General features: G+C 46.4%; 1 protein-coding gene and 1 non-coding gene across 5 annotated transcripts in view; one reads left to right on the top strand and one right to left on the bottom strand.

The window, feature by feature from the left end:
* The window catches only part of PRPSAP1 (phosphoribosyl pyrophosphate synthetase associated protein 1), a 50,204-nt gene that overhangs the window by 9,818 nt on the left and 13,169 nt on the right, over positions 1-27,217 (top strand). For 2 of the 4 annotated variants that reach the window (XM_010387529.2, XM_010387532.2), the window contains exons 3-7: positions 2,563-2,629; positions 17,772-17,944; positions 19,542-19,657; positions 20,107-20,162; positions 21,352-21,497. In XM_010387529.2, coding sequence (XP_010385831.1) covers positions 2,563-2,629; positions 17,772-17,944; positions 19,542-19,657; positions 20,107-20,162; positions 21,352-21,497 — 558 coding nt within the window. Of the gene's footprint in view, positions 1-1,319; positions 1,414-2,562; positions 2,630-17,771; positions 17,945-19,541; positions 19,658-20,106; positions 20,163-21,351; positions 21,498-27,217 lie in introns of all 4 variants that reach the window. The other 2 variants (XM_030922709.1, XM_030922710.1) reach the window with 2 other exon arrangements.
* LOC115895060 lies at positions 24,949-25,052 on the bottom strand. Its single transcript, XR_004055264.1, has one exon. It is a non-coding gene; the product is annotated as a small nucleolar RNA U13 (small nucleolar RNA).

The following is a 27,217-nucleotide window of genomic DNA, read 5'->3' as shown; positions in this document are numbered from 1 at the left end:
TTTTAGTAGAGACAGGGTTTCACCATGTTGGTCAGGTTGGTCTTGAACTCCTGACCACAGGTGATCCGCCCACCTCAGCCTCCCAAAGTGCTGGAATTACAGGCGTGAGCCACTGCGCCTGGCCCAATAACTTTCAAACTCCCCTTTTCAATGAACTACCAAAAATCAGAAAGTCACTGTAAAACCCAGTGAACATTTAGCATGTTTAACAACTTTTCACGAGCCGACCCTGACTTTCAGGAAGTGAAATGAAAATGGCAGAATTGATCTGAAGATCCACAGTGTAGAAACAGAACCACTGCTCTTTTGAAGGGCACCATGTCAGTGGCATCACTGGAAGGTGCAGATTGCCTGACACACTGGAAATCGGTTATGGGGGATCAGGTCCCAACAGTGTCTAGCTTTAAGGGATTGAAGTCTATGCTGAAAGGTGGAAAGGGAGAAGAGGACGTAGACACGAATTTGTCTTTTCAGACCACAAGGCTTTTGTGTGCTGAGGTGGCCATGTGTGTCAAACTCAGGGGACCCCTCTTCCTGGGAGCCGAGAGGAAGTCTCAAACTAGAAGGGGCCGGGCGCGGTGCCCCACGCCTGTCACCCCAGCACTTTGGGAGGCCGAGGTGGGCGGATCACCTGAGGTCAGGAGTTTGAGACCAGCCTGACCAACATGGAGAAACCCCCATCTCTACTAAAAATAGAAAATTAGCCGGGCGTGGTGGCACATGCCTGTAATCCCAGTTACTAGGGAGGCCGAGGCAGGAGAATCGCTTGAAGCTGGGAGGCAGAGGCTGCGGTGAGCCGAGATCGCGCCATTGCACTCCAGCCTCGGCAACAAGTGCAAAACTCTGTCTCAAAAAAAACAAAACAACAACAAAAGAACTGGAAGGGAAAGGTGCTTTCCCCACATCAATCCAGCTTCGAAGACATTCTATTCATGACATGTGCCCCTTCCCCCGAAACAACAGTGATGTGTTCTGTGTGCTAACAACATAGCTTAGAAAAAAAAAATTCTGCATTTTTATAAAACTTGATAAAAAATGTATTTCAAACTGTACAGTCACCAGAAGTACACAGTTGTCAAAAATGCACTCATTTCCCTCGGCATCTCCAGCAGGTGCCTGGTCTGTTCAGGCACTTTCTGTAGAGTCATTCCTCTCCTTGCCAGCGTCAGCTTTTACCTTTTTCCCTTTGGGTACCTTCTCTCCCTTCTTTGCAGCAGCCTCTTTAGGTCTGGGCTCTGTCTTTGGAGGAGCAGGTTTAGCAGACAGCCTCACGGATCTTCTCTGTGGTTTGTCCTTCACCTTGGCCTTATCTTCCTTAGCATCCCCTTCAGCCTTTCTCTTGGGCATGGTGGCAACGAAGGCGGCCAGATGTAGGCACTGGGAGTGGAATGCAGTGGCAGTGCACAGAATGCGGTCAGTCTGGGGGTTGTTCTTGCTTCCTCTTCTTCATACTGCTCCAAGATTTATTCTTTTGCACCAGATGAAATGTTGGTTTAGATTAATCTTTACTCCCTCCAAATGTTATCTAACTGTTGCATCATGAGTGCTTGGCTTTTCTGCTTTCTTTTTTTTTTTTTTCCAGACAAGGTCTCTGTTGCCCAGGCTGGAGTGCAGTGGCACAATTTCAGCTCATGCTGCAGCCACGACCTTCTCTGGCTCAGGTGATCTTCCCACTGGGACTACAGGCACCTGCCACCATGCCGGCTAATTATTTTTTTTTGAGATAGAATCTTGCTCTGTCACCCAGACTGGAGTGCAGTGGCACGATTATGGCGCACTGCAACCTCCGCCTCCCGGGTTCAAGTGATTCTCCTGCCTCAGCCTCCTGAGTAGCTGGGACTACAGTCATGCGCCACTATGCCTGGCTAATTTTTGTATTTTTAGTAGAGACGGTTTTTCACCATATTGGCCAGGCTGGTCTTGAAGAACTCTTGACCTCGTGATCCCCCGACCTCGGCCTCCCAAAGTGCTGGGATTACAGGCATGAACCACTGCGCCTGGCCCTGGCTAATTCTTGTATTTTTTTTTATTTTTTATTTATGTATGTATGTATTTATTTATTTTTGAGACAGAGTCTTGCTCTGTTGCCCAGGTTGGAGTGCAATGGCACAATCTTGGCTCACTGCAACCTCCACCTCCCAGATTCAAGCAATTCTTCCACTCAGCCTCTTGAATAGCTGGGATTCCAGGCGCCTGCCACCATGCCCAGCTAATTTTTGTATTTTTAGTAGAGACGGGGTTTCACCATGTTGGCCAGGCTGGTTTCGAACTCCTGACCTCAAGTGATCCACCCACCTCGGCCTCCCAAAGTGCTGGGATTACAGGCGTGAGCCACCGTGCCCAGCTAATTCTTGTACTTTTTGTAGAGACAGGATTTTGTCATGTTGCTTAGGCTGTTCTTAAACTCTGGTGCTCAAGTGATCTCCTTTCCTTGGCCCTCCCTAAGTGCTAGGATTACAGGCATGTGCCACTGTGCCCGGCATGAAGTGCTTTTTTTTTCTTTTTTCTCCTTTTTACACATAGGAGCTTTTCTTAAAACTTTAGAACGTTTTTATTTTTCAGAAACAAGAGTTGAAATAAAAGAATCTGTTCGTGGCCAAGATATTTTCATTATACAGACAATACCCAGGTAAGAGGACTGACTACTTTATCTCTTTTCTGTAAAAACCTTAAGAATATAATTGATTATCTTTTCATATGAACAACAACTTAGTGTTTTTAAAAGTTATACATTCAGACTGGGCATGCTAATCCCAGCACTTTGGGAGGCCGAGGCGGGCAGATCATGAGGTCAGGGGATCGAGACCATCCTGGCTAACACGGTGAAACCCCGTCTCTACTAAAAAATACAAAAAAAATTAGTCGGGCGAGGTGGCAGGCACCTGTAGTCCCAGCTACTCGGGAGGCTGAGGCAGGAGAATGGCGTGAACCTGGGAGGTGGAGCTTGCAGTGAGCTGAGATCGCATCACTGCACTCCAGCCTGGGCGACAGAGCGAGACTCTGTCTCAAAAAAAAAAAAAGAAAAAAGTTATATACTCAAGTCGGGCACATGGCTCACGCCTGTAATCCCATCACTTTGGGAGGCCGAAGTGGGTGGATCACGACGTCAGGAGTTCGAGACCAGCCTGACCAATATGTTGAAATCCCATCTCTGTTAAAAATACAAAAATTAGCCGGGCATGGTGGTGTGTGCCTATAGTCCCAGGTGTTTGAGAGGCTAAGGCAGGAGAAGTGCTTGAACCCGGGAGGTGGAGGTGAGCTGAGATCACACCACTGTACTCCAGCCTGGGCGACAGAGTGAGCCTCGTCTCATCAAAGGAAAAAGAAAAAGTTGTACATTCATTTGCATGTGAAACTAAATGCTTCCCCAAATACAATTATTGTCTTTTGGAATTCCTACCATTTGTCACGCTGTACTGTTACCTGTGTACTTCTCTGCAGGCTTTTTTTTTTTGAGACAGAGTCTTAATCTGTCGCCTAGGCTGGAGTGTAGTGGCACAGTCTTGGCTCACTGTAGCCTCTACCTCCTGGGTTCAAGTGATTCTCCTGCCTCAGCCTCCCTCGTAGGTGGAATTACAGGTGCCGACCACCATGTCCGGTTAATTTTTGTATTTTTAGTAGAGATATGGTTTCACTATGTTGGCCAGGCTAGTCTTGAACTCCTGGCCTTGAGTGATCCACCCATCTCAGCCTCCCAAAGTTTTGGGATTACAGGCATGAGCCACCACTCCCCAAGCTTTAAACTCCTCAAGGACAAAGTGTTTTCCCATGGTTTGCACTGACCCCAGGCCAGTGTCTGTCAGCTCAGCTCTGCTGAAAAGCTTCTGGTTGTTAAGTGTGGTGCATAACTGCTCCTGGTTCGTGCCCATCAAGACAGGTTTTTGCACTGCATTTTATCTTGCACCGTGGCCTGTTTCTAGCCTATCTCTGTTTCAGAGAGCATCGCTCTTGCTTCCCTGAGGGCAGGGGACTGACGCCTGGGGAATCCTGGCCTGGGAGCGTCCATGCTTCTATGTGGGACTATCTCCTCATCGTCTCACAGGGAGTGGGCAATTACACTATCTGTGTCTCTGAAAAATCCAGACCTTCATGTCCTGATCAGTTTACATTCTCCAGACCATATTAGTCATAAGAATGCACTGAGTGCCACCAGTGTGCTGGATGCTTTTTATGTTTCATTTTTGTTTGTTTTGTTTTGTTTTATTTTGTTTTTTGAGACGGAGTCTCGCTCTGTCGCCCGGGCTGGAGTGCAGTGGCCGGTTCTCAGCTCACTGCAACCTCCGCCTCCCGGGTTTATGCCATTCTCCTGCCTCAGCCTCCGAGTAGCTGGGACTACAGGTGCCCGCCACCTCGCCCGGCTAGTTTTTTTTTTTTGTATTTTTTAGTAGAGACGGGGTTTCACCATGTTAGCCAGGATGGTCTCGATCTCCTGACCTCGTGATCCGCCCGTCTCGGCCTCCCAAAGTGCTGGGATTACAGGCTTGAGCCACCACGCCTGGCCTTGTTTTGTTTTTTTGAGACGGAGTCTCACTCTGTTGCCCAGGCTGGAGTGCAGTGGTGTGATCTTGATTCACTGCAACCTCCACCTCCAGGGTTCAAGTGATTCTACCTCAGCCTTCTGAGTGTCTGGGATTACAGGCGCCTACCACCATGCCCAGGTAATTTTTTTGTATTTTTAGTAGTGATGGCATTTTACCGTGTTGGCCAGGCTGGTCTCAAACTCCTGGCCTCAAGTGATCCATCTGCCTCAGCCTCCCAAAGTGCTGGGATTACAGGCATGAGGCACCGCGCCCAGCCCTATTCAGTCTTCTTTAGTTTGGAGCAGTTCCTCACAGCCTTTCCTTGACTTTCTTTTTTTTTTTTTTTTTTTTTTTGAGACAGGGTCTTGCTCTGTCACTCATGTAGGAATGCAGTTGCACGATCATGACTCACTGCAGCCTTAAGCTCCTGAACTCAAGCAATCCTCCCACCTCAGCCTCACTGGTAGCTGGGACCATAAGCGTGTGCCACCATCCTGGGCTAATTGACGTTTTCGCCATGTTGCCCAGGCTGGTCTTGAACTCCTGGACTCAGAAGTAATCCACTCACCTCAGCCTCCCAAAGTGCTGGGATTACAGACATGAGCCACCACACTCGGCTTTGACTTTGAAAACTTTGACACCTTTGAAGACTGTGACATTTTACCAATTACTTTGTCGAATGTCTCTCAATTTGGGTTTCACTATGATGGCTCTTTCACTATAATGAGATTCACATACCTTGGAAGGAAGATGTGTTTCCATTGTCTTCCTGCTGCTTCATGATAACTTGTGTGGATGCCTCGGTTTATTCATTGTCTCGTGTGTCGGTTTCTAGTCTTATGCTGACACCATAGAGACTCTTGCGAGCCTCATCGTATGCACACCTTGCTGTCCGTGTTTCAGGTATATCTGTAGGAAGATCCTGACAAATTTCTGGTTGTGAGGGTCCATGCCCTGTGGTATTGAGGGAAGGGGCTGCATTGCCCTTTTGAGGATGTACTAATTCACATTTTCTTCAGCAGTTTTGGTTTTATATTGTTTGCCTCCTGGTGACTGGAGTCTTTTTTGCCCAGTGGTTTTGTTTGACTCTCCATTTTTTTTTTTTTTTTTTTTTTTTTGAGATGGAGTCTCGCTCTGTTTTGCCCGGGCTGGAGTGCAGTGGCACGATCTCGGCTCACTGCAAGCTCCGCCTCCCGGGTTCACACCATTTTCCTCCTTTGGCCTGAGTAGCTGGGACTACAGGTGCCCGCCACCACGCTCAGCTAATTTTTTGTATTTTTAGTAGAGACGGGGTTTCACTGTGTTAGCCAGGATGGTCTTGATCTCCTGACCTCGTGATCCACCCGCCTCGGCCTCCCAAAGTGCTGGGATCACAGGCGTGAGCCACCGCAGCTGGCCTGACTCTCCATCTTATAAATAAGGGGAAGACCTGAGGGGCTTGCCTAGGGGTACAGTGCCCGTCGGAAGGGAGCTTTGGCACACCTTGGCATACCACATAGCTGTTCCCTGGCCTTCTGCTTATCCTGGGTTTTGTTGGTAGTGAATAGTAAGGTTACTTTGTCATCGCTATTTTTTCTGCATTCTTGAGTTCCTTAGGGCATAGGAAAGGGCCACATGTGACCCTAGGTCCATGGTTTGGCCACCTTAGATGACTGAGATCTCTCTACTAGTTGGTGGAAGGGTGCGGAGTAATAGACCATGGCCTTTGTAGCCATAGGTTGGCCAGCTTTGTCACTAATCCTCCAAGAAATATTGGGGTCGGCCGGGCGCGGTGGCTCAAGCCTGTAATCCTAGCACTTTGGGAGGCCGAGACGGGCGGATCGCGAGGTCAGGAGATGGAGACCATCCTGGCTAACACGGTGAAACCCCGTCTCTACTAAAAACTACAAAAAAACTAGCCGGGCGAGGTGGCGGCGCCTGTAGTCCCAGCTACCTGGGAGGCTGAGGCAGGACAATGGCGTGAACCCGGGAGGCGGAGCTTGCAGTGAGCTGAGATCCGGCCACAGCACTCCAGCCTGGGTGACAGAGCGAGACTCCGTCTCAAAAAAAAAAAAAAAAAAAGAAATATTGGGGTCTAATTCTAAAAGCAGTATTGATTGGTGAAGTCTCTTTACTACCCTAATTGAATTTGTGATAACGAAAGGATTTGTCATGTGAAGAGTTATCATTAAGAAATCTCGTTGGCCGGGTACAGTGACTCACACCTGTAATTCCAGGACGTTGAGACACTAAAGGCGGGAAGGTCACTTGAGTCCGAGATGGCTTGAGAACAGCCTGGGAAACATAGTGAGATTCTATCTCTACAAATAAAATTTGAAAATTAGCCAGGTATGGTGGTGTGCACCTATAGTCCCAGCTACTCCGGAGGTTGAGTTGGGAGGATTGCTTGAGCCTGGGCAGTCAGGGCTACGGTGAGCTGTGATTGCAGTACTGCACTCCAGTCTGGGCAACAGAGCCAGATCTTAGCTCAAAAAAAAAAAAAAATGTCAAATTGTTAACACTCACTAGTTCGTCAGTCTGCATTGTAACCTGGAATTTGAGTCAGATGACTTCTCCAGGAAAAGACTGAACTGAGTCAGTGCCTGATCAGAGCAGTTCTCCTCTAGCACATGAGCAGCTGTGCTCTTGGCACTTTTGTTTTGTTACATGTATTTAGGGATTGTCTGTGAGTCAGGAGAAGCTAAGAGGTTATAACCTCCTCACGGCAGATACCCCATTTTGTTAGATAGTCCAATAGTCCCCAACCTTTTTGGCACCAGGGGCCAGTGTTGTGAAAGACAGTTTTTCTTCTTTTTTTTTTTTTTTTTTTTTTTTGAGACGGAGTCTTGCTCTGCCACCCAGGCTGGAGTGCAATGGCCGGATCTCAGCTCACCGCAATCTCCGCCTCCCGGGTTTATGCCATTCTCCTGCCTCAGCCTCCCGAGTAGCTGGGACTACAGGCGCCCGCCTCGTCGCCCGGCTAGTTTTTTGTATTTTTAAGTAGAGACAGGGTTTCACCGTGTTAGCCAGGATGGTCTCGATCTCCTGACCTCGTGATCCGCCCGTCTTGGCCTCCCAAAGTGCTGGGATTACAGGCTTGAGCCACCGCGCCCGGCTTTTTTTTTTTTTTTTGTGACGGAGTCTCGCTCTGTCGCCTAGGCTGGAGTGCAATGGCGCACTCTCGGTTCACTGCAAACCCCACCACAACCCCCGCCTCCCGGATTCAAGCGATTGTCCTGCCTCAGCCTCCTGAGTAGCTGGGATTACAGGCATGCGCCACCATGCCTAGCTGATTTTGTATTTTTAGTAGTGACGGGATTTCTCCATGTTGCTCAGGCTGGTCTTGAACTCCCGACCTCAAGTGATCTGCCTGCCCCGGCCTCTCAAAGTGCTGGGATTACGGGCTTGAGCCACCGCGCTGGGCTGTTCATGGTTATCTCAAACTAGTCAGACATAGAAACAGCATGTTGTTAGTGTCCTTTGTGATAAAAAGTTGAATTTTATAAAATTCTTGACTTTGATATTACATGGTAACCAGGAGTGCTTCATGTAAGTGTTTAATACATGCAATCTAGAGTGATGCTGGGGGCAGTAAAGACTGAACTTGACAAATGAAGGATCATCAGTCTGCAGGTGTCTTCCAGGGAAGGGACAAAAGGAGCATGGAAAAATGAGCTAGTTAATAGCAAATTGGGAAGCACAGTTTTTCTCACTCGTACCTTGAGTATGAGAAAATTTGACCGTGGTCAGGTATGGTGGCTCATGCCTGTAATCCTAGCACTTCAGGAGGCCAAGGTGAAAGGAGAGCTTGAGGCCAGGAGTATGAGACCAGCCTAGGCAATATACTAAGACCCTGTGTCTATTTTTGTTTGTTTTTGAGACAAGACCTTGCTCTGTCACACAGGCTGGAGTGCAGTGGCACGATCTCGGCTCACTGCAGCCTCCACCTCCCAGGCTCAAGTGGTTCTCCTGTCTTAGCACCCACCGTCTTACCCTCCCAAGTTGCTGGGGCTATAGGCACATGCCACCACACATTGCTAATTTTGTATTTTTGGTAGAGACAGGATTTCGCCATGTTGCCCAGGCTGGTCTCGAACTCCTGAGCTCAGGTGATCCGCTTGCCCCAACCTCCCAAGGTGCTGGATTACATTCATGAGGCACTGTGCTCGGCTTTTATTTAAAAGAAAAAAGGGCCGGGCGCGGTGGCTCATGCCTGTAATTCCAGCACTTTGGGAGGCCGAGGCGGGCAGATCACGAGGTCAGGAGATCGAGACCATCCTGACTAATACAGTGAAACTCTGCCTCTACTAAAAATACAAAAAATTAGCCAGGCATGGTGGCGGGCGCCTGTAGTCCCAGCTACTGGGGAGGCTGAGGCAGGAGAATGGTGTGAACCCAGGAGGCGGAGCTTGAGGTGAGCCCAGATCCCGCCACTGCACTCCAGCCTGGGCGACAGGGCGAGACTCCGTCTTAAAAAAAAAAAAAAAAAAAAAAAAAAAACGAAATTTTGACCAAAGGAAGAAGTAGTGAGCACTTCATGGAGTTGCAGCAAAGAGTCTTGTATAATAACAATGACAATTTTACATGCATGTCAACATGGAAAGGCACCTTTCCTGTTGAAAAAGGCACATAGGTATAAATGAGTACTTCTGAAAACCAGAACCCTGTCCTGAAGATGGTGAAGTTCCTTTATGTGTATTTGGTGTTGAGATTATTTAAAAGCCGCAAGTCTCTTCCTAGTGGTTCACTTTAAGAGCATCAAGGCAAAAATATCACCGGGCATCTTTTAAGCTGATAGGGATGGAAGAAGAAAGGAAAAATTTGGAAAAAAGAGAGAGGATGGATGTGTCTTTTAAGATGTCTTTTAAGCTGATAGGGATGGAAGAAGAAAGGAAACATTTGGAAAAAAGAGGATGGATGTATTGTTTTGTGTGGGTGTGCAGCCCATAAAGAAGGTTATTAGGTTTGTCACAATAAACTAGTTCTTTTTTGTTGTTGTTTTGAGACGGAGGCTTGCTGTTGTTGCCCAGGCTGGAGTGCAATGGCGCGATCTCAGCTCACTGCAATCTCTGCCTCCCAGGTTCAAGCAATTCTCCTGCCTCAGCCTCCCGAGTAGCTGGGACTATTAGGCGTGTGCCACCACAGTCAGCTGATTTTTGTATTTTTAGTAGAGACGGGGTTTCGCCATGTTACCCAGGCTGGTCTCAAACTCCTGACCTCAGGTGATCCACCCGCCTTGGCCTCCCAAAGTACTCACAGATGTAAGCCACCATGCCCAGCCAATAAACTAGTTCTTGTAGTGCTTGAGTACTGGATACTTTAGTACCAACTAAAGAACACAGATAATTTAATTTAATTTAATTTAATTTTTTTTTTGAGATGAGTTTCTCTCTTGCTGCCCAGGCTGGAGTGCAGTGGTATGACCTTGGCTTACTGCAAACTCTGCCTCCCAGGTTCAAGTGATTCTCCTGGCTGAGCCTTGCAAGTAGCTGGGATTACAGGCATGCACCACCATGCCCAGCTAATTTTGTATTTTTAGTAGAGATGGGGTTTCACCATATTGGCCAGGCTGGTTTTGAACCCCTGACCTCAGGTGATCCACCCACCTCGGCCTCCCAAAGTGCTGGGATTACAGGCATGAGCCACTGTGCCCGGCCTAATTTTTTATTTTATTTTATCTTATATTTTATATTTTATTTTATTAATTTATTTTGTTTTTTGAGACGGAGTCTTGCTCTGTTGCCCAGGTTGGAGTGCAGTGGCATAATCTCAGCTTACTGCAACTTCTGCCTCCTGGGTTCAAACAATTCTCCTGTCTCAGCTTCCCAAGTAGCTGGGATTACAGATGCGTACCACCACACCCAGCTAATTTTTGTATTTTTAGTAGAGATGGGGTTTCTCCATGTTGCCTAGGCTGGTCTCGAACTCCTGACCTCAGGTGATTCCCCTGCCTCAGCCTCCCAAAATGTTAGGATTGCAGGCGTGAGCCACTGTGCCCGATCTGGTTTTTTTTTTTTTTTTTTTTTTTTGAGACGGAGTCTTGCTCTGTCCCCCAGGCTGGAGTGCAGTGGTGTGATCTTGGCTCACTGCAAGCTCTGCCTCCTGGGTTCACGCCAGTCTCCTGCCTCAGCCTCCCGAGTAGCTGGGACTACAGGCACCCGCCACCACACCCGGCTAATTGTTTTGTATTTTTAGTAGAGACGGGGTTTCACCATGTTAGCCAGGATGGTCTCGATCTCCTGACCTCGTGATCCGCCCGCCTTGGCCTCCCACAGTGCTGGGATTACAGGCTTGAGCCACCGTGTCCGGCCTTGATCTGGTTTTTTAATATTATCTGCAGTTACATAGATGAAGGAATATATTTTACAGGTTTTTCTGTTGTTAGGAGGAAGGGGGCATTGCCTAAAGTAATAAGGCTAATTTTAGGCAAATAGACCAAAGCTTAGACATTAAGCTTAGTTGCCTTTGGAGCTGTTGTTCGAAAATCACGTAGATCCGTTTTTTTGGTTCTGTTTTTGCGTGGAATAGCTTTGGAACTACCGCTTCCAAACTTGCAGCATATTTCTTTTGACTGTTCTAATAATAGCAAATTTTTGGTCTTTGAGGATAGGTTTAATTTTTGGAAATGGCAAAAAGCCATTCAGAACAAAATGATTATTTTGGGCAATTGAACTGTGTGATACTCAAAGATTTTCCACATATACCAAGCAATGGAACTAAGTAAAATGTGAAGCTTATAAAGTATATATATATATATATATATATATTTTTTTTTTTTTTTGAGACGGAGTCTTGCTCTGCCGCCCAGGCTGGAGTGCAGTGGCCGGCTCTCAGCTCACTGCAAGCTCCGCCTCCCGGGTTCACGCCATTCTCCTGCCTCAGCCTCCCGAGTAGCTGGGACTACAGGCGCCCGCCTCGTCGCCCGGCTAGTTTTTCGTATTTTTTTAGTAGAGACGGGGTTTCACCGTATTAGCCAGGATGGTCTCGATCTCCTGACCTCGTGATCCGCCCGTCTCGGCCTCCCAAAGTGCTGGGATTACAGGCTTGAGCCACTGCGCCCGGCCATAAAGTATATTTTGAAGGATAATTTTTTTTTTTTTTTTTTGAGACAGAGTCTCGCTCTGTGGCCCAGGCTGGAGTGTAGTGGCGCGATCTCAGCTCACTGCAAGCTCTGCCTCCCGGGTTCCCGCCATTCTCCCACCTCAGCCTCCGAGTAGCTGGGACTACAGGCGCCGCCACCACGCCCGGCTAGTTTTTTTGTATTTTTAGTAGAGACGGGGTTTCACCGTGTTAGCCAGGATGGTCTCGATCTCCTGACCTCGTGTTCCACCCGCCTCGGCCTCCCAAAGTGCTGGGATTACAGGCTTGAGCCACCGCGCCCGGCCTTAAAGGATAATTTTTATGTTTATGTACAAGTTCTAGTGTGTTGATTATGAAGCTTATAAAGTATATTTTATTTATTTTATTTTATTTTATTTTATTTTATTTTTTTTTTGAGGCGGAGTCTCACTCTGTCGCCCGGACTGGAGTGCAGTGGCCGGATCTCAGCTCACTGCAAGCTCCGCCTTCCGGGTTTAAGCCATTCTCCTGCCTCAGCCTCCGGAGTAGATGGGACTACAGGCGCCCGCCACCTCGCCCGGCTAGTTTTTGTATTTTTAGTAGAGACGGGGTTTCACCGTGTTAGCCAGGATGGTCTCGATCTCCTGACCTCGTGATCCGCCCGTCTCGGCCTCCCAAAGTGCTGGGATTACAGGCTTGAGCCACCTCGCCCGGCCTTTATTTTATTTTTTTTTGAGATGGAGTTTGCTCTGCCACCCAGGCTGGAGTGCAGTGGCGGGATCTCAGCTCACTGCAAGCTCCGCCTCCCGGGTTCCCGCCATTCTCCTGCCTCAGCCTCCTGAGTAGCTGGGACTACAGGTGCCCGCCACCTCGCCCGGCTAGTTTTTTGTATTTTTAGTAGAGACAGGGTTTCACCATGTTAGCCAGGATGGTCTCGATCTGCTGACCTCGTGATCCGCCCGTCTCGGCCTCCCAAAGTGCTGGGATTACAGGCTTGAGCCACCGCGCCCGGCAAAGTATATTTTAAAGGATAATTTTTGTGTTTACGTACAAGTTCTAGTATGTTGATGTAAAGTAAGAAGACTCATTAACATAACATTTACAGCTGGGCACGGTGGCTCACGCCTATAATCTCAGCACTTTGGGAGGCCGAGGCAGGCGGATCAGTTGAGGTCAGGAGTTTGAGACCAATCTAACCAACATGGTGAAACCCCGTCTCTACTGAAAATACAAAAAAATTAGCCAGGCATGGTGGCGGGTGCCTGTAATCCCAGATATTCAGAAGTCTGAGGTGGGAGAATCGATTGAACCTGGAAGGCAGAGGTTGCGGTGAGCCAAGATGGTGCTACTGCACTCTAGCCTTCCAGCCTGGGTGACAGTGACTCAGTTTCAAAACAGCAACAACAAAAAATTTACAACTGCTGCAGATGATTAATTGTTACAGTTGGGAGGAGGGTAAATTCTCCCCCATTACTTCTAGCTATGGTGTTGGTCTCTCTTTTGCAAGCCTGGCTAGTTTAATGAATGCGTATACATACCATGCCTGTTTCCTCACCTCAGGTTAGTTTTTGCCTGTCCAAAATGCTAGAGCAGTAAGGTCTGGGCTTAATATAGGATGTGGTTTTCTTAGGGGAAAGAAAAGTAGTTGGTTGGCTGGGCATGGTGGCTCAAGCTGTACTGCCAGCACTTTGGGAAGGCAAGGCGGGAGGATTGCCCGAGCCCAGGAGTACAAGACCAGCCTGGGCAACATCGTGAGACCTTTCTCTATTTAAAAAAAAAGAAAGAAAAGGAGTTGGTAAAACAATTAGGAATGTGCTACTTAGAGATAAAGACTACAAGAGCGAGCCAGGGTGTACTTGGAACATTCTTGGGGAACAAATAAACAAAGCAGAGACGGCCAGCCAATTTCTCTTCACCCTGCTAGTTCACAAAGTAACTGCCTGGTGTCCGATTTGTCCAGTGTCTCTCAGTGAAGCCAGTGTGACAAAGCCCCTTTTGTCACCTTTCTGACCAATAAGGGGTGAGGTGTGGGGCTTTCTTTAGCCTTGGGCTGGAGGATGTTGAATTTTCCCTTGGAAAAATGGAAAATGAAAACCTCATGGGAAATTGCTCTTTTTTTTTTTTTGAGATGGAGTTTCGCTCTTGTTGCACAGGCCGGAGTGCAATGGCATGATGTTGGCTCACCACAACCTCCATCTTCCAGGTTCAAGCTATTCTCCTGCCTCAGCCTCCTGAGTAGCTGGGATTACAGGCATGTGACACCAGGCCCGGCTAATTTTGTCTTTTTAGTAGGGATGGACGATGGACGTTTCTCCATGTTGGTCAGGCTGGTCTCAAACTCCCGACCCAGGTGATCTGCCTGCCTTAAGCCTTCCAAAGTGCTGGGATTACAGGTGTGAGCCACTGCGCCTGGCCTTTTTTGTTTTTTGAGAAGGAGTCTTGCTCTGTAGCACAGGCTGGAGTGCAGTGGTATGATGTCAGCTCACTGCAACCTCCAACTCCCAGGTTCAAGCAATTCTCCTGCCTCAGCCTCTCAAGTAGCTAGGATTACAGGCACCTGCAACCATGCCTAGCTAATTTTTTAATTTTTAGTAGAGACAGGGTTTCACCATGTTGGTCAGGCTGGTCTCCAACTCCTGACCTCAGGTGATCCACCTGCCTTGGCCTCTCAAAGTGTTGGGATTACAGGTGTGAGCCACTGTGTCCAGCCCAGAAATTGCTTATTAATGAAAGAAACATTACCCTGAAATCAAGACTTCCCAAAAATTGTTTATCTTGTTCATTAATGTTTTACTATCTGGGCCTCCCTTGTGCTTTGTTCTCCAAAACTCATGGTATCATACACTTGGGTATTTTACTTGATTTTGTTTTTATTTTTGTGTGTGTGTTTTTTGAGAGATGGTGTCTCACTCTGTTGCCCAGGTTGCAATGCAGTGGCACAGTCACGGCTCATTATAGCCTTTAACTCCTGGGCTTGAGGGATCCTCCCACCTCAGCCTCCCTAATAGTTAGGACTACAGGTGAGCACCACTGTGCCTGGCTGATTTTTAAATTTTATTTTATTTGTAGAGACAGGGTCTTGCTATGTTGCCCAGGCTGGTATCAAACTCCTGGCTTCAAGCAATACTCCTGCCTTGGCCTCCCAAAGTGCTGGGATTACAAGCATAAGCTACTGCCGTTGGTCCACTTGTGTATTGTCTATGACAAAGCCAGCTAAAAACCCACTACTTGAGGCTGGGTGCGGTGGCTCATGCCTATAATCCCAGCACTTTGGGAGGCTGAGGTGGGTGGGTCACCTGAGGTCAGGAGTTCGAGACCAGCCTGGCCAACATGGTGAAACCCCATCTCTACTAAAAATACAAAAATTAGCTGGGCGTGGTGGCGGGTGCCTGTAATCTCTGCTTCTTGAGAGGCTGAGGCAGGAGAATTGCTTGAATCCGGGAGGCAGTGGTTTCAGTCAGCCGAGATTGTACCATTGTACTCCATCCTGAGTGACAAAAATGAATTTCCATCTCCAAAACAAAACAAACAAACAAACAAACAAAAAACCGTACTACTTGAACAGATAACGCTTACAGAAGCTACTAAATTAACTGACTCCAAACGTTGTGGGTATTGGGATCTGGTTTATGAAGCCACAGCAAGCCTGGGTATATGGTGGCTCATACCTGTAATCCCAATACTTTGGGAGGCTGAGATAGGAAGATTACATGAACCCAGGAGTTCAGCACCAGCCGGGGCAATATAGCGAGACCCTGTCTCTTACAAAAAAGAAAAGAAAAGAAAAAAAAATCTTTTAAACAGAAAAGTCTCTGGGAAGGGGACCACACATTCTTGCATGAGTCAGATGTGCTCCTTCTTGGGAAGAATGATTACCTCGAGAGTGGTCCCAGATGGCCTCTGGCGTTCCCTAGAGGTGGTTTGCCTTGTTTACCTACCACAGTGCTTGACTCAAGTTGCCCATTAAATATGTGTTGCATGGATGATGAACTAAAATTGATTATTATGAATTCCCAAGTTCCTTGAAAGTGTTTGATAATTGCTTTGATTCTACCAAAGATTATCTGATCTTTTGATGCCAGACTTGGCATTATTAATTTGGAAGGCTGAAGGAGAAAAATGCTCCAATTTATTGAGAGAGGAAAAAAAAAAAAAAGGTAACTGGAAAATAATGGGAATGGATTAGCAGTCTCAAAGGAATATCTTAGTTGTCTTGAAGTTGAGCCCTGCATCAGTCTCCTCAGGGAGAAATGTTTTTGTTTTTTTGTTTTTGTTTTTTTTAAATCACAGAATGCTTGCAATCGTTAAGAAAAATCCAAATTACAAGGGTGAAATTGGAAGTTCCAGGAGTTGAACCTGGAAGTGGAAAAACATTTTCAGAATAAAAGGATGTCCTTGAAATCACTCACTCCCAAATGCACTCTGCCTTAGAGAGAAGTGTCAACATAAATTGTAAGAGACTGGGAGGAAATGGCTCGATTACCCTTCAAGCTAGAAGGCATCTTTTGCTGAGTATTTCATTCAGCCACCTATTCAGCAAACGTTAACTGTGTATGGCAGGCTTTCCACTTTGCTGTAATGAGGGCAGCATCACCTACATGTCAGTGTAGAGCTGATAATTGTTCAAGAACGGGTGCCTGAAGAACCTGCTGCCATGGGTAGGAACTGATGACATGGGGAAGGGAAAGGAGATACAGTCTTGACCCCCACCCCCACGCCAAGATGGGGATGTTTGAGGATGCGTCGATAGTCCAGGGAAGAGCAGGAGGAAGCTAACGTGAGAAGTGAATACTGAGACAGCATCCTGGAAGGATTTCAAGGCTCTCACCCATTTTTAAAGGCAGAGCCTGACTAAGAATGGTGGTGCATGCCTATAATCCCAGTGCTTTGATAGGCTGAGGTGGGAACATCACTTGAGCCCAGGAGTTCAAGGCTGCTGTGAGCTATGATTGTACCACTGCACTCCAGCCTGGGTGACAGGGGTGAGACCATTTCTTAATAAGTGAGTAAGTAAGTGAATCAATGAATGAATACAGAGTCTACATTAGGTTTGATTATCCTTGGCAAAAGCTAGCAATCCAAATTTATAGTCACTGGAAATAGCCTTTCCTTCTACTGTCTTTCAGATTCATATTTCATTTTTTGTCTCAGGGTAATCTTTGTCAGGAATTTATATGTCAGGGGAAGAAGGGTCCAGGGAATTTTGTTTTGTTTTTTGAGACAGAGTCTCACTCTGTCGTCCAGGCTGGAGTGCAGTGGCGCGATCTCGTCTCACTGCAACCTCCACCTCCCAGGTTCAAGTGATTCTCCTGCCTCAGCCTCCCCAGTAGCTGGGACTACATTTGTGTGCCACTATGCCCAGCTAATTTTTGTATTTTTAGTAGAGACAGGGTTTCATAATGTTGGCCAGGCTGGTCTCAAACTCCGGACCTCAGGTGATCCGCCTGCCTCAGCCTCCCAAAGTGCTGGGATTACTCAACGCCTGTAATCCCAGCACTTTGGGAGGCCGAGGCAGGCGGATCTCCTGAGGTCCGGAGTTTGAGACCAGCCTGGCCAACATGGTAAAACCCTGTCTCTACTAAAAATACAAAAATAGCTGCGTATGGTGGTGCACGCCTGTAATCCTAGTTACTCGGGAGGCTGAGACAGGAGAATTGCTTGAACCTGGGAGGCGGAGGTTGCAGTGAGCTGAGATCATGCCACTGCACTCCAGCCTGGGCGACAGAGTGAGACTCTGTCTCAAAAAAGAAAAAAATTATGTTCCAAGACCTCACCACACCCAATGAGAAGAAAAACCAAATCTTTCTGTTAATGGCAGCTAAATGGAAGGGCAGGTGGGTTCTTGGTGTTCATGCTGGCCTAAGCCCAAATCCCTGGGAGGCTGCCAGCAGGTGTTGGGTAACTCTGGTCACCAGCAGTTGCTTCAGATGCCACTGCAGTAACCGGGTATGACACACGAGAGACCCAGGCAAATGTGAGAGTGGGTTAACTGTGCTGTGAATAGGAGTAACCTCAGATGAAAGCTGGGGCTTACTCAGCTACAAAAAGTTGGAAAGCTTACCCTGCCTTCATGAGGTGCCATTGTAAGCTAGTGTGATGGTAAAATTCCCACAACACCCGTCTGGCTGCCCATGTTAAGTTGATAAAGTCAAGATCTTTTCTAAGGGTTAATAAATGGAGTTAATCCCCAAATACAAATTTGGACTGTTTCAGAGATGTGAATACAGCTGTGATGGAGTTGCTCATCATGGCTTACGCACTGAAGACTGCCTGTGCCAGGAATATTATTGGTGTCATCCCCTACTTCCCCTACAGCAAGCAGAGCAAGATGAGGAAGAGAGGTTCCATTGTGTGCAAGCTGCTAGCGTCCATGCTGGCAAAAGCAGGTGAGTGTGCGCTGGGGCCCTGGGGTTCCAGCATGATCCTTTAGGGCTCTTTCCTAGTCGGGCTTAGTTCATACCTCAGATACCCAATTCGGGATCTGAGTGTTTGTTTCCTTTTGAACAGTTTTGGCTAAGGATATGTGAGCTTGGTTAGAAATTCTGTTTTTTCCCTTATTCACTTCGTCTTACTTTAGAATACCATTGCTTTAGTGTCTTCTCTTCTCTGTCATCTGTCACGTATCTTCTATTTCATCTTGTCATCGTTAAATTCTTAGCTGGCAGTCTTGGCATTCTTATGTGATCTTTTGATCTTCAGGTCTGGATTTCTGTACCTGCTTTGTTAGCTAAATTCCATTTTTGTTCATAGTATTCAAGCTGGATTTTCTTTTACTGCCTCTCCCCCACCTTTGCCTTTCTACATAGCAGCTCATTTTCATTGCTTTATTCTCCTTATGTAGCGGGGGCACACTTTCTGGCCTGTAAATCAATGTAGTATTTTACATTTGGGTTTCTATTCATCTGATGTCTATTCTAAAACTTTAACATGTATTTGTGTCCTCAGAAAGAAATGTATGGTCCTCCCTCGATATCCTTGTAGGATTGGTTCCAGGAACCCATCTCCCCCTTCCCCGGCTCCTCAGCAGATACCAAAACCCAAAGATACTCAAGTCTTTCATATAAAATGCCATAGTATTTGCATATAACCAACACAATCATCTGGAGATTATTTATAAATACCGAATACCATATAAATACTGTGTAAATTGTTGTTATGCTGTTTTGTTTAGGGAATAATGACGAGAAAAAAAATTTCATACCTGCTCAGTACAGACACAACCATTGTAGGCCTAACTACATTTTCAGTCTGTGTTTGGTTGAATCCACACGTGGAACCCGTAGATCCAGATGGTCGACTGTATGTGAATTTCATTCTGTCCAAAAAAGTATAATATTTCTGGAAAGAACAAGTAATACTGGTTCTGTGCTCTGGAAGTTTTGCTGTGACCTTTGACCATTTGCAATGTGTTTATATATGTACCTTTTCCTCTTCAGTACTCTTGATTATAAGACTATCTCTTCACTGTTTTTCTATAAGAGTACTTGAAACATTCTTTATTACATACAGAAATTATTGTAAACTTCAATATCTTTGTGTTACATGAGTTTCTTTTCTTCTAGTATGTATATTACTTTGCTTTTGTGTTCTTACTACTTTTTGCCTTCGCTGCAGTTCTTCATCCTTTCTTTCAAGATTCTTTAATAAAGGCCTTACTGTTTTTTACTTCTCTTTGGCATTAATTCCATATTCATAGTTTTGCTTCTGCCACATTATTCTTTTCTCAATTTTCTGGACCAAGCCAATAGTCAATAATTCCCACTTTCTCAGCTTTAGTTCTTTGTCTATGTGGAAGGTTGTAGTCTTCTCCACATTAAGGCTTTATTAAGATTAACAATCAAGCCTGTGATTGCAGTGCTTAATCACAGCACCCCCTGTCTTCACTCTGCTGGTAGGAAGCAGGAGTTGAGCATCTAGTTTAGGTCCACTGTAGCCATTAACCTGTAGGGGTGAACTTTGTAATTTTTTGTTTTAAAATTTCAGGTTTAACTCACATTATCACTATGGATCTTCATCAAAAGGAAATACAAGGCTTTTTCAGCTTTCCTGTGGACAACCTTAGAGCCTCACCTTTCCTGCTTCAGTATATCCAGGAAGAAGTGAGGAACCACCAGCAAACACCCCATTGTCCTCAAAAGAGATCTTACTTAGTTTTTCTCTGGTATCAGATTTTGATATTGAAAGGCGCATCAAATGAGCTCTCCCTTACGTCGCAATGCCTGAGGCAGCAGACAGGGTCAGCTTTAGTCATGGAGGATCATAGCTTTAAAAGACACTAAAAATGGATTTTTTTCCTACGTATCTTTAGCAATTTGCTTATGTTTTCTAAAATGAAGGTTTTAATACGAATTACTTTTTAAAAATTCTTGATGGAGTGCTTTTTGCAATGATGTTAATTGATAAATATTGAAAAATCTAAAACTTGTTGCTAAAATTCTAGCATATTTGATGACTAGTTTGGATCATTGTTATAAGAACTTGAATACCAGCATCCAGGTGTTATTTTCTGATAACTTTTCAGTATTTTCTATTTTTCCTTCAAATCTAGATTCCAAATTACAGAAATGCAGTCATTGTAGCTAAGTCTCCTGATGCTGCAAAGAGGTAAGTAAGCTAGATATGGGTCTTGATCCCTCCTGAGTGCTCCCAAAGTCAGAATGAGCTGCTTTGGAATCCAGAGGCTGTCACTCGTGGCCTGTGAAAACCCACTGGCTCTCATGTTAACCCCTCCCTCGTTGCCATGTCCCATGCCACACGTAGCTTTATCTCCAGCCTCCAGACAACACACATGATTGCTGAGTTGCTCAGCTTTCCTCTGGGAAAACAAAGTTCCTTCAAGTTCCCAGAGAAAGGAAATCAATGAGGCTATGAGCATTTTTCAGCAAATAGTGTTTTTGTTTTGTTTTGTTTTGAGACGGAGTCTCATTCTGTCGCCCAGGCTGGAGTGCAATGGCCTGATCTCGGCTCACTGCAACCTCCGCCTCCTGGGTGCAAGCACATCTCCTGCCTCAGCCTCCCCAGTAGCTGGGATTACAGGCACCTGCCACCACTCCTGACTCATTTTTGTATTTTTAGTATTGACGGGGTTTCACCATGTTCACCAGACTAGTCTTGAACTCCTGACCTCAAGTGATCTGTCCACCTCAGTCTCTTAAAGTGCTGGGATTACAGGCGTGAGCCACTGCGCCCGGCCCAGGCAATGGTTTTTAACGTTGTTCTTTCTTCTGAAGATGACTATTAAGAATATTGGACAAAGGATAGAATCAAAATTATCTAGAATCAGGGCTGGGCGGGGTGGCTTACGCCTGTAATTCCAGCACTTTGGGAGGCCAAAGCAGGAGATCGCTTGAGCCCAGGGGTTCAAGACCGGCCTGGGTAACATAGTGAGACCCTGTCTCTACAAAAATACAAAAATTAGCCAGTTGTGGTAACATATGCCTGTGGTACCAGCTACTTGGGAGGTTGAGCTGGGAGGATCACCTGAGCCCCAGAAGGTTGAGGCTGTAGTGAGCCATGTTGACGCCACTGCACTCCAGCCTAGGTGACAGTGAGACCTTGTCTCAAAAAAAAAAAAAAAAAAAAGTCTAGAATCAGATACAATCCCAGACGCTAACTCATGTGCTCTTTGAGGCATTTACATTCTGACCTGGGCCTCACATTCTCATTTATATAAATAATGCCTTTGTATGTCCCTGAAATGTTAAATATTTTCATTTTATGGTTAAAAAGTGATGCAGTAGTGATGTGTGGGATTTCTTCCTGTCAGTTTCACGATTTCCCTTTGTCCTTCTAGGGCCCAGTCCTATGCGGAGAGACTGCGTCTGGGTTTGGCTGTCATCCACGGGGAAGCTCAGTGCACGGAACTGGACATGGATGATGGTCGTCACTCCCCGCCTATGGTCAAAAATGCGACTCTGCACCCAGGCCTGGAGTTGCCGTGTAAGATGAGCTCTGTGTTTTTATTTTAGTTGTAAATTGAAGAAAGTTTTTTGTTGTTGTTGTTGTTGTTGTTTTGTTTTGTTTTTGAGACAGAGTCTCACTCTGTCACCCAGGCTGGAGTGCGGTGGCGTGATCTCGGCTCACTGCAACCTCTGCCTCCTGGGCTCAAGCAGTTCTCCTGCCTCAGCCTCTTGAGTGGCTGGGATTACAGGCATGTGCCACCACACCCAGCTAGAAATGTATTTTTAATAGAGACAGGGTTTCACCATGTTGGCCAGGCTGTTCTCAAACTCCAGACCTCATGATCTGCTCACCTCGGCCTCCAGAGTGGTGAGATTACAGGCATGATCCACTGCGCCTGGCCCTGAAGAAAGTTTTAAGTAGTATGAATGACTAGGAGTTATCAACTATGTAGATATATGCTGTCTTGTTGTTTTTAAATAATGGAATGGTATTTGCTATCCTCCACCTTTTTTATTTTTTGAGAAAGGATCTCACTGTGTTGCTCATCCTGGAGTACAGTGGCACAGTCATGGTTCACTGCAGCCTCGACCTCCTAGGCGCAAGTGATTCTCCCACCTCCACCTCCTGGGTAGCTGGGACTCTAGGGGTACACTACCATGCCCGGATAGTTTTCTTTTCTTTTTTTTTTAATAGAGATGGGGTCTCCCTACATTACCCAGGCTGGTTTGGAACTTCTGTGCTCAAACAGTCCTGCTGTCGTGACCTCCCAAAATGCCAAGATTATGTAAGATTATGGATGTGAGCCACCATGCCAGGCCCGATTTCCTCTTTTGTAAAAGGGAGTTGTGTTGTACACATTTGTAGGCTGTGTATGGACAGTTCTGCATAGCACTCAGCATTCAGACAGTATTTGATAATTTTTGCTTTAGTAAAAATGTTGTATGTGATGGTGTGAAATCTTAAGCTTTTATATTATGGTAAGCTGGGTGACATCTGTTGATCAAATACCAGGCTTTGGGGATCAGGTAACTTTTATTTGTATGTATGTATGTATGTATGTATGTATTTATTTATTTATTTTGAGATGGAGTCTCGCTCTGTCGCCAGGCTGGAGTGCAGTGGTGCAATCTTGGCTCACTACAACCTCCTCCTCTCGGGTTCAAGTGCTTCTCCTGCCTCAGTCTCCCCAGTAGCTGGACCTATAGGTGTGTGCCAACACGCCCAGCTAATTTTTGTATTTTTATTATTTATTTATTTATTTTTATTTATTTATTTATTTTTTGAGATGGAGTCTCGCTCTGTCGCCCAGGCTAGAGTGCAGTGGTGCAATCTCGGCTCACTGCAGGCTCCACCTCCTGGGTTCACGCTTCTCCTGCCTCAGCCTCCCGAGTAGCTGGGACTACAGGTGCCTGCCACCACGCCCAGCTAATTTTTTTGTATTTTTAATAGAGACAGGGGGCCGGGCGCGGTGGCTCAAGCCTGTAATCCCAGCACTCTGGGAGGCCGAGACGGGCGGATCACGAGGTCAGGAGTTCGAGACCATGCTGGTGAACACGGTGAAACCCCGTCTCTACTAAAAAATACAAAAACTAGCCGGGCGAGGTGGCGGTGCCTGTAGTCCCAGCTACTCGGGAGGCTGAGGCAGGAGAATGGCGTAAACCCGGGAGGCGGAGCTTGCAGTGAGCTGAGATCCGGCCACTGCACTCCAGCCTGGGCGACAGAGCAAGATTCCGTCTCAAAAAATATAGAGACAGGGCTTCACCGTGTTAGCCAGGATGGTCTTGATCTTCTGACCTCGTGATCCACCCGCCTCGGCCTCCCAAAGTGCTGGGATTACAGGCTTGAGCCACCGCGCCTGGCCTATTTATTTATTTTTTTGAGAAGGAGTCTCTCTCTGTTGCCCAGGTGGAGTGCAGTGGCACGATCTCGGCTCAGTGCAGGCTCCACCTCCCGGGTTCACGCCATTCTCCTGCCTCAGCCTCCCGAGTAGCTGGGACTACAGGCGCCCGCCACCACACCCAGCTAATTTTTTGTATTTTTAGTAGAGATGGGGCTTCACCGTGTTAGCCAGGATGGTCTTGATCTCCTGACCTCGTGATCCACCCGCCTCGGCCTCCCAAAGTGCTGAGATTACAGGCATGAGCCACTGCGCCTAGCCGATTTTTGTATTTTTAGTAGAGACGAAGTTTCACCTTATTGGCCAGGATGTTCTCTATCTCTTGACATTGTGATCTGCCTGCCTTGGCCTCCCAAAGTGCTGGGATTACAGACATGAGCCACTGTACCCGGCCTATTTTTATTTTTTTTGATTTTGTTTAAGACTGAACTTGTTCTGTCACCCAGGCTGTAGTACAGTGGCGTGATCTTGGCTCACTGCAGCCTCTGCCTCTTGGGTTCAAGCAGTTCTCCTGTCTCAGCCTCCTGAGTAGCTGCGACTTCAGGCACACACCACCATACCCAGCTAATTTTTGTAATTTTAGTAGAGACAGGGTTTTACCATGTTGGTCAGGCAGGTCTTGAACTGCTAACCTCAGGTCATCCACCTGCCTTGGCCTGCCAGTGTGCTGGGATTACAGGTGTGAGCCACTATGCCAAGCCATAGTCTGGTTTTTTAGCTTTTTATTTTAAACTGACCTTAGACTTAAAGTTGAAAGAATAGTACAGATTTCCAGCATATTCTCTTCACTCAGAGTCCCCAAATTTGACGTTTATATACTTGGGTTTTTTTTCACCATTTGAGGGTGAGTAGCAGACGTAATGCCCCTTCATTCCTCAATACCTACATGTATATATGTAAAGACAAAAGGCTCTCTTATATAACCAGAGTATCATTGTCAGACTCAGGAAGCTAACATTGCTATAACACTGTAATTTACAGACCTTACTTAGGTTTCACCAGTGGTCCCAGCAGTGTCCTTTAGAGCAAAAGAATAAACTTGTTTTCTTGTCCAAGACCTAACCCAGGATCACACATTGCATTTAGTTGTCATTTCTTTTTAGTCTCATTTAATCTGGAATGGCTGCTCTATTCTTTGTTTTTCTTTAGACCTTGATACTTTTGAACAGTGCAATCAAGTAATTTTGTAGACTATCCCTTAATTGGGGCTTGTTTATGTCCTCAGGATTAGGTTCAGGTTATGCATTTTTGGCAGAAAAATGACAGGAAACACGTGATGTGTCCCATTACTGGTGATGTGCATTCTGATAAGTTGGTTAAGGTTTCTCTGTCAGGTTTCTCCACTGTAAAGTTATTCTTTTTTTTTCCCCCTTTGTAATTAAGACTACGTTTTAGCTGTGAATATTCTATTCAAAAAAAAAATTAGCCGGGCGTGGTGGTGGGCGCTGTAGTCCCAGCTACACGGGAGGCTGAGGCAGGAGAATGGCGTGAACCCCGGGGGGGCGGAGCTTGCAGTGAACCGAGATCACGCCACTGCACTCCAGCCTGGGCGACAGAATGAGACTCCGTCTCAAGAAAAAAAAAAAAATATGTCAACCAGATAATGTGCTGATGTTCTAACAAGGTTCAAGGATAGCACATCTCACATGTGAGCGTGAACACCCAATGATCACACTTAGGAACTATAAAAGGATCTGTCTGATAGCATTTTACCCAGAAGAAAGAACTACTTTCTCTCTCTCTCTCTCTTTTTTTTTTTTAGACAAGACTCTCACTCTGTCACCCAGGTGACTGGAGTGCAGTCACCATCTCGGCTCACTGTAACCTCTGCCTCCTGGGTTCAAGCAATTCTCCTGCCTCAGCCTCCTGAGTAGATGGGATTGCAGATGTGTGTCACCATGCCTAGCTAATTTTTGTATTATTAGTAGAGACGGGGTTTCACCATGTCAACCAGCTGGTCTCGATCTCCTGATCTCAGATGATCCACCTGTCTCGGCCTCCAAAAGTGCTGGGATTACAGGTGTGAGCCACCATGCTCGGCTGAAAGAACTACTTTCAAAATTGTAGTTGCTTTTCTCAAACCCTGCCACTGTGTTACCAGATAATTTTTGTAATACTTACAAATCCTTGTTTTCATTTCCGCAGTGTTCACAGCATCTTCGCCAGCAGTAGATTCATCTCAAAAAAAAAAAAAAGCCCACTTTCTTTGCTTATCCATAAAAGCAACTCCTTATCCATTACAGTTTTATCATAAGATTGAAGCAGCCCAGTCACAGCTTCAAGTTCCACTTCTAATTCTAGTTCTTTTGCTGTTTCCACCACATCTGCAGTTACTTCTACCATGGAGGCCCTAAGCTCCTCAGAGTCATCCATGAGGGTTAGAATCAACTTCTTCCAAACTCCTGTTAATATTGATATTTTGACCTCCTCCCCTGAATCATGAATGTTCTTCATGGCGTCTAAAACGGTGCATCCTTTCCAGAGATCAATTTACTTTGTCTGGATCCTTCAGAGGAATCACTATGACATCTATTGTCTTATAAAATGCATTTCTTTTTTTTCTTTCTTTCTTTCTTTTTTTTTTTTTTTGATACAGAGTCTTGCTCTGTCACCCAGGCTGGAGTACAGTGGTGCGATCTCGGCTCACTGCAACCTCCGCTTTCCCAGTTCCAGTGATTCTTGAATTTCTCTTGAATTTCTGGGATTGCAGGTGTGCCCCACCACGCCCAGCTGATTTTTGTATTTTTAATAGAGACAGGGTGTCACCATGTTGGCCAGGCTGGTCTCAAACTCCTGACCTCAGGTGATCTGCCTGCCTCGGCCTCCCAAAGTGCTGTGATTATAGGAGTGAGCCACCATGCCCAGCCAAATGTATTTCTTTTTATTTTATTTTAGAGGCAGGGTCTCTGTCTGCTGTCCGGGCTGGAGTACAGTGACAGGGTCTCCCTCTCTCGCCCAGACATGGAGTGCAGTGGTGTGACCACTGCTCACTGCAGCTTCTATCTCCTAGGCTTAGGTGATCCTCCCACCTCAGCCTCCCGAGTAGCTTGGAAGCTGGGACCACAGGGGCATGCCGCCACACCTGACTAATTTTTGTAGAAATGGGGTTTTGTCATGTTGTCCAGGCTGGTCTTGAACTCCTGGGCTCAAGCAGTCAACCCACCTTGGCCTCCCAAAGTGCTAGGATTAGAGGTATGAGCCACTGTGCCCAGCACACGGCTAATTTTTAGAAATTTTTAGTAGAGACGGGGTCTTGTCTTGTTGTCCAGGCTGGTATCGAATTCATTGGCTCAAGTAATCCTCCCGCCTCAGCCTGTATTCTTGACAGTGTGGGAGGGGGAGGTGGGAGGATCACCTTACTATTATTACTCTTTTTTTTTTTTTTTTGAGATGGAGTCTCACTCTGTCGCCCAGGCTGGAGTGCAGTGGCACGGTCTTGGCTCACTGCAGCCTCCTCCTCCCGGGTTCACGCCATTCTCCTGCCTAAGCCTCCTGAGTAGCTGGGACTACAGGCGCCTGTCACCATGCCCGGCTAATTTTTTGTATTTTTAGTAGAGACGGGATTTCACCGTGTTAGCCAGGATAGTCTCAATCTCCTGACCTTGTGATCCGCCCACCTCGGCCTCCCAAAGTGCTAGAATTACAGGCGTGAGCCACCGTGCCTGGCCTATTATTACTGTTATAATAAGACTTGGAAGTTGAAATTACTTCTTGATCAATGGGCTGCAGAATGGATGTTGTATTAGTGGGCATGAAAACAAGGCAAATCTCCTTGTATATCTCCGTCAGAGCTGTTGAAAGACTATTGTTTGATATATATATTTTTTGAGATGGAGTCTTGCTGTGTTGCCCAGGCTGG

Source organism: Rhinopithecus roxellana, chromosome 19, assembly GCF_007565055.1.
Source record: "Rhinopithecus roxellana isolate Shanxi Qingling chromosome 19, ASM756505v1, whole genome shotgun sequence".
NCBI classification, from domain to species: Eukaryota; Metazoa; Chordata; class Mammalia; order Primates; family Cercopithecidae; genus Rhinopithecus; species Rhinopithecus roxellana.
Note: the sequence above shows the minus strand (reverse complement) of the source record. Positions and strands in the feature narration are given on the sequence as shown.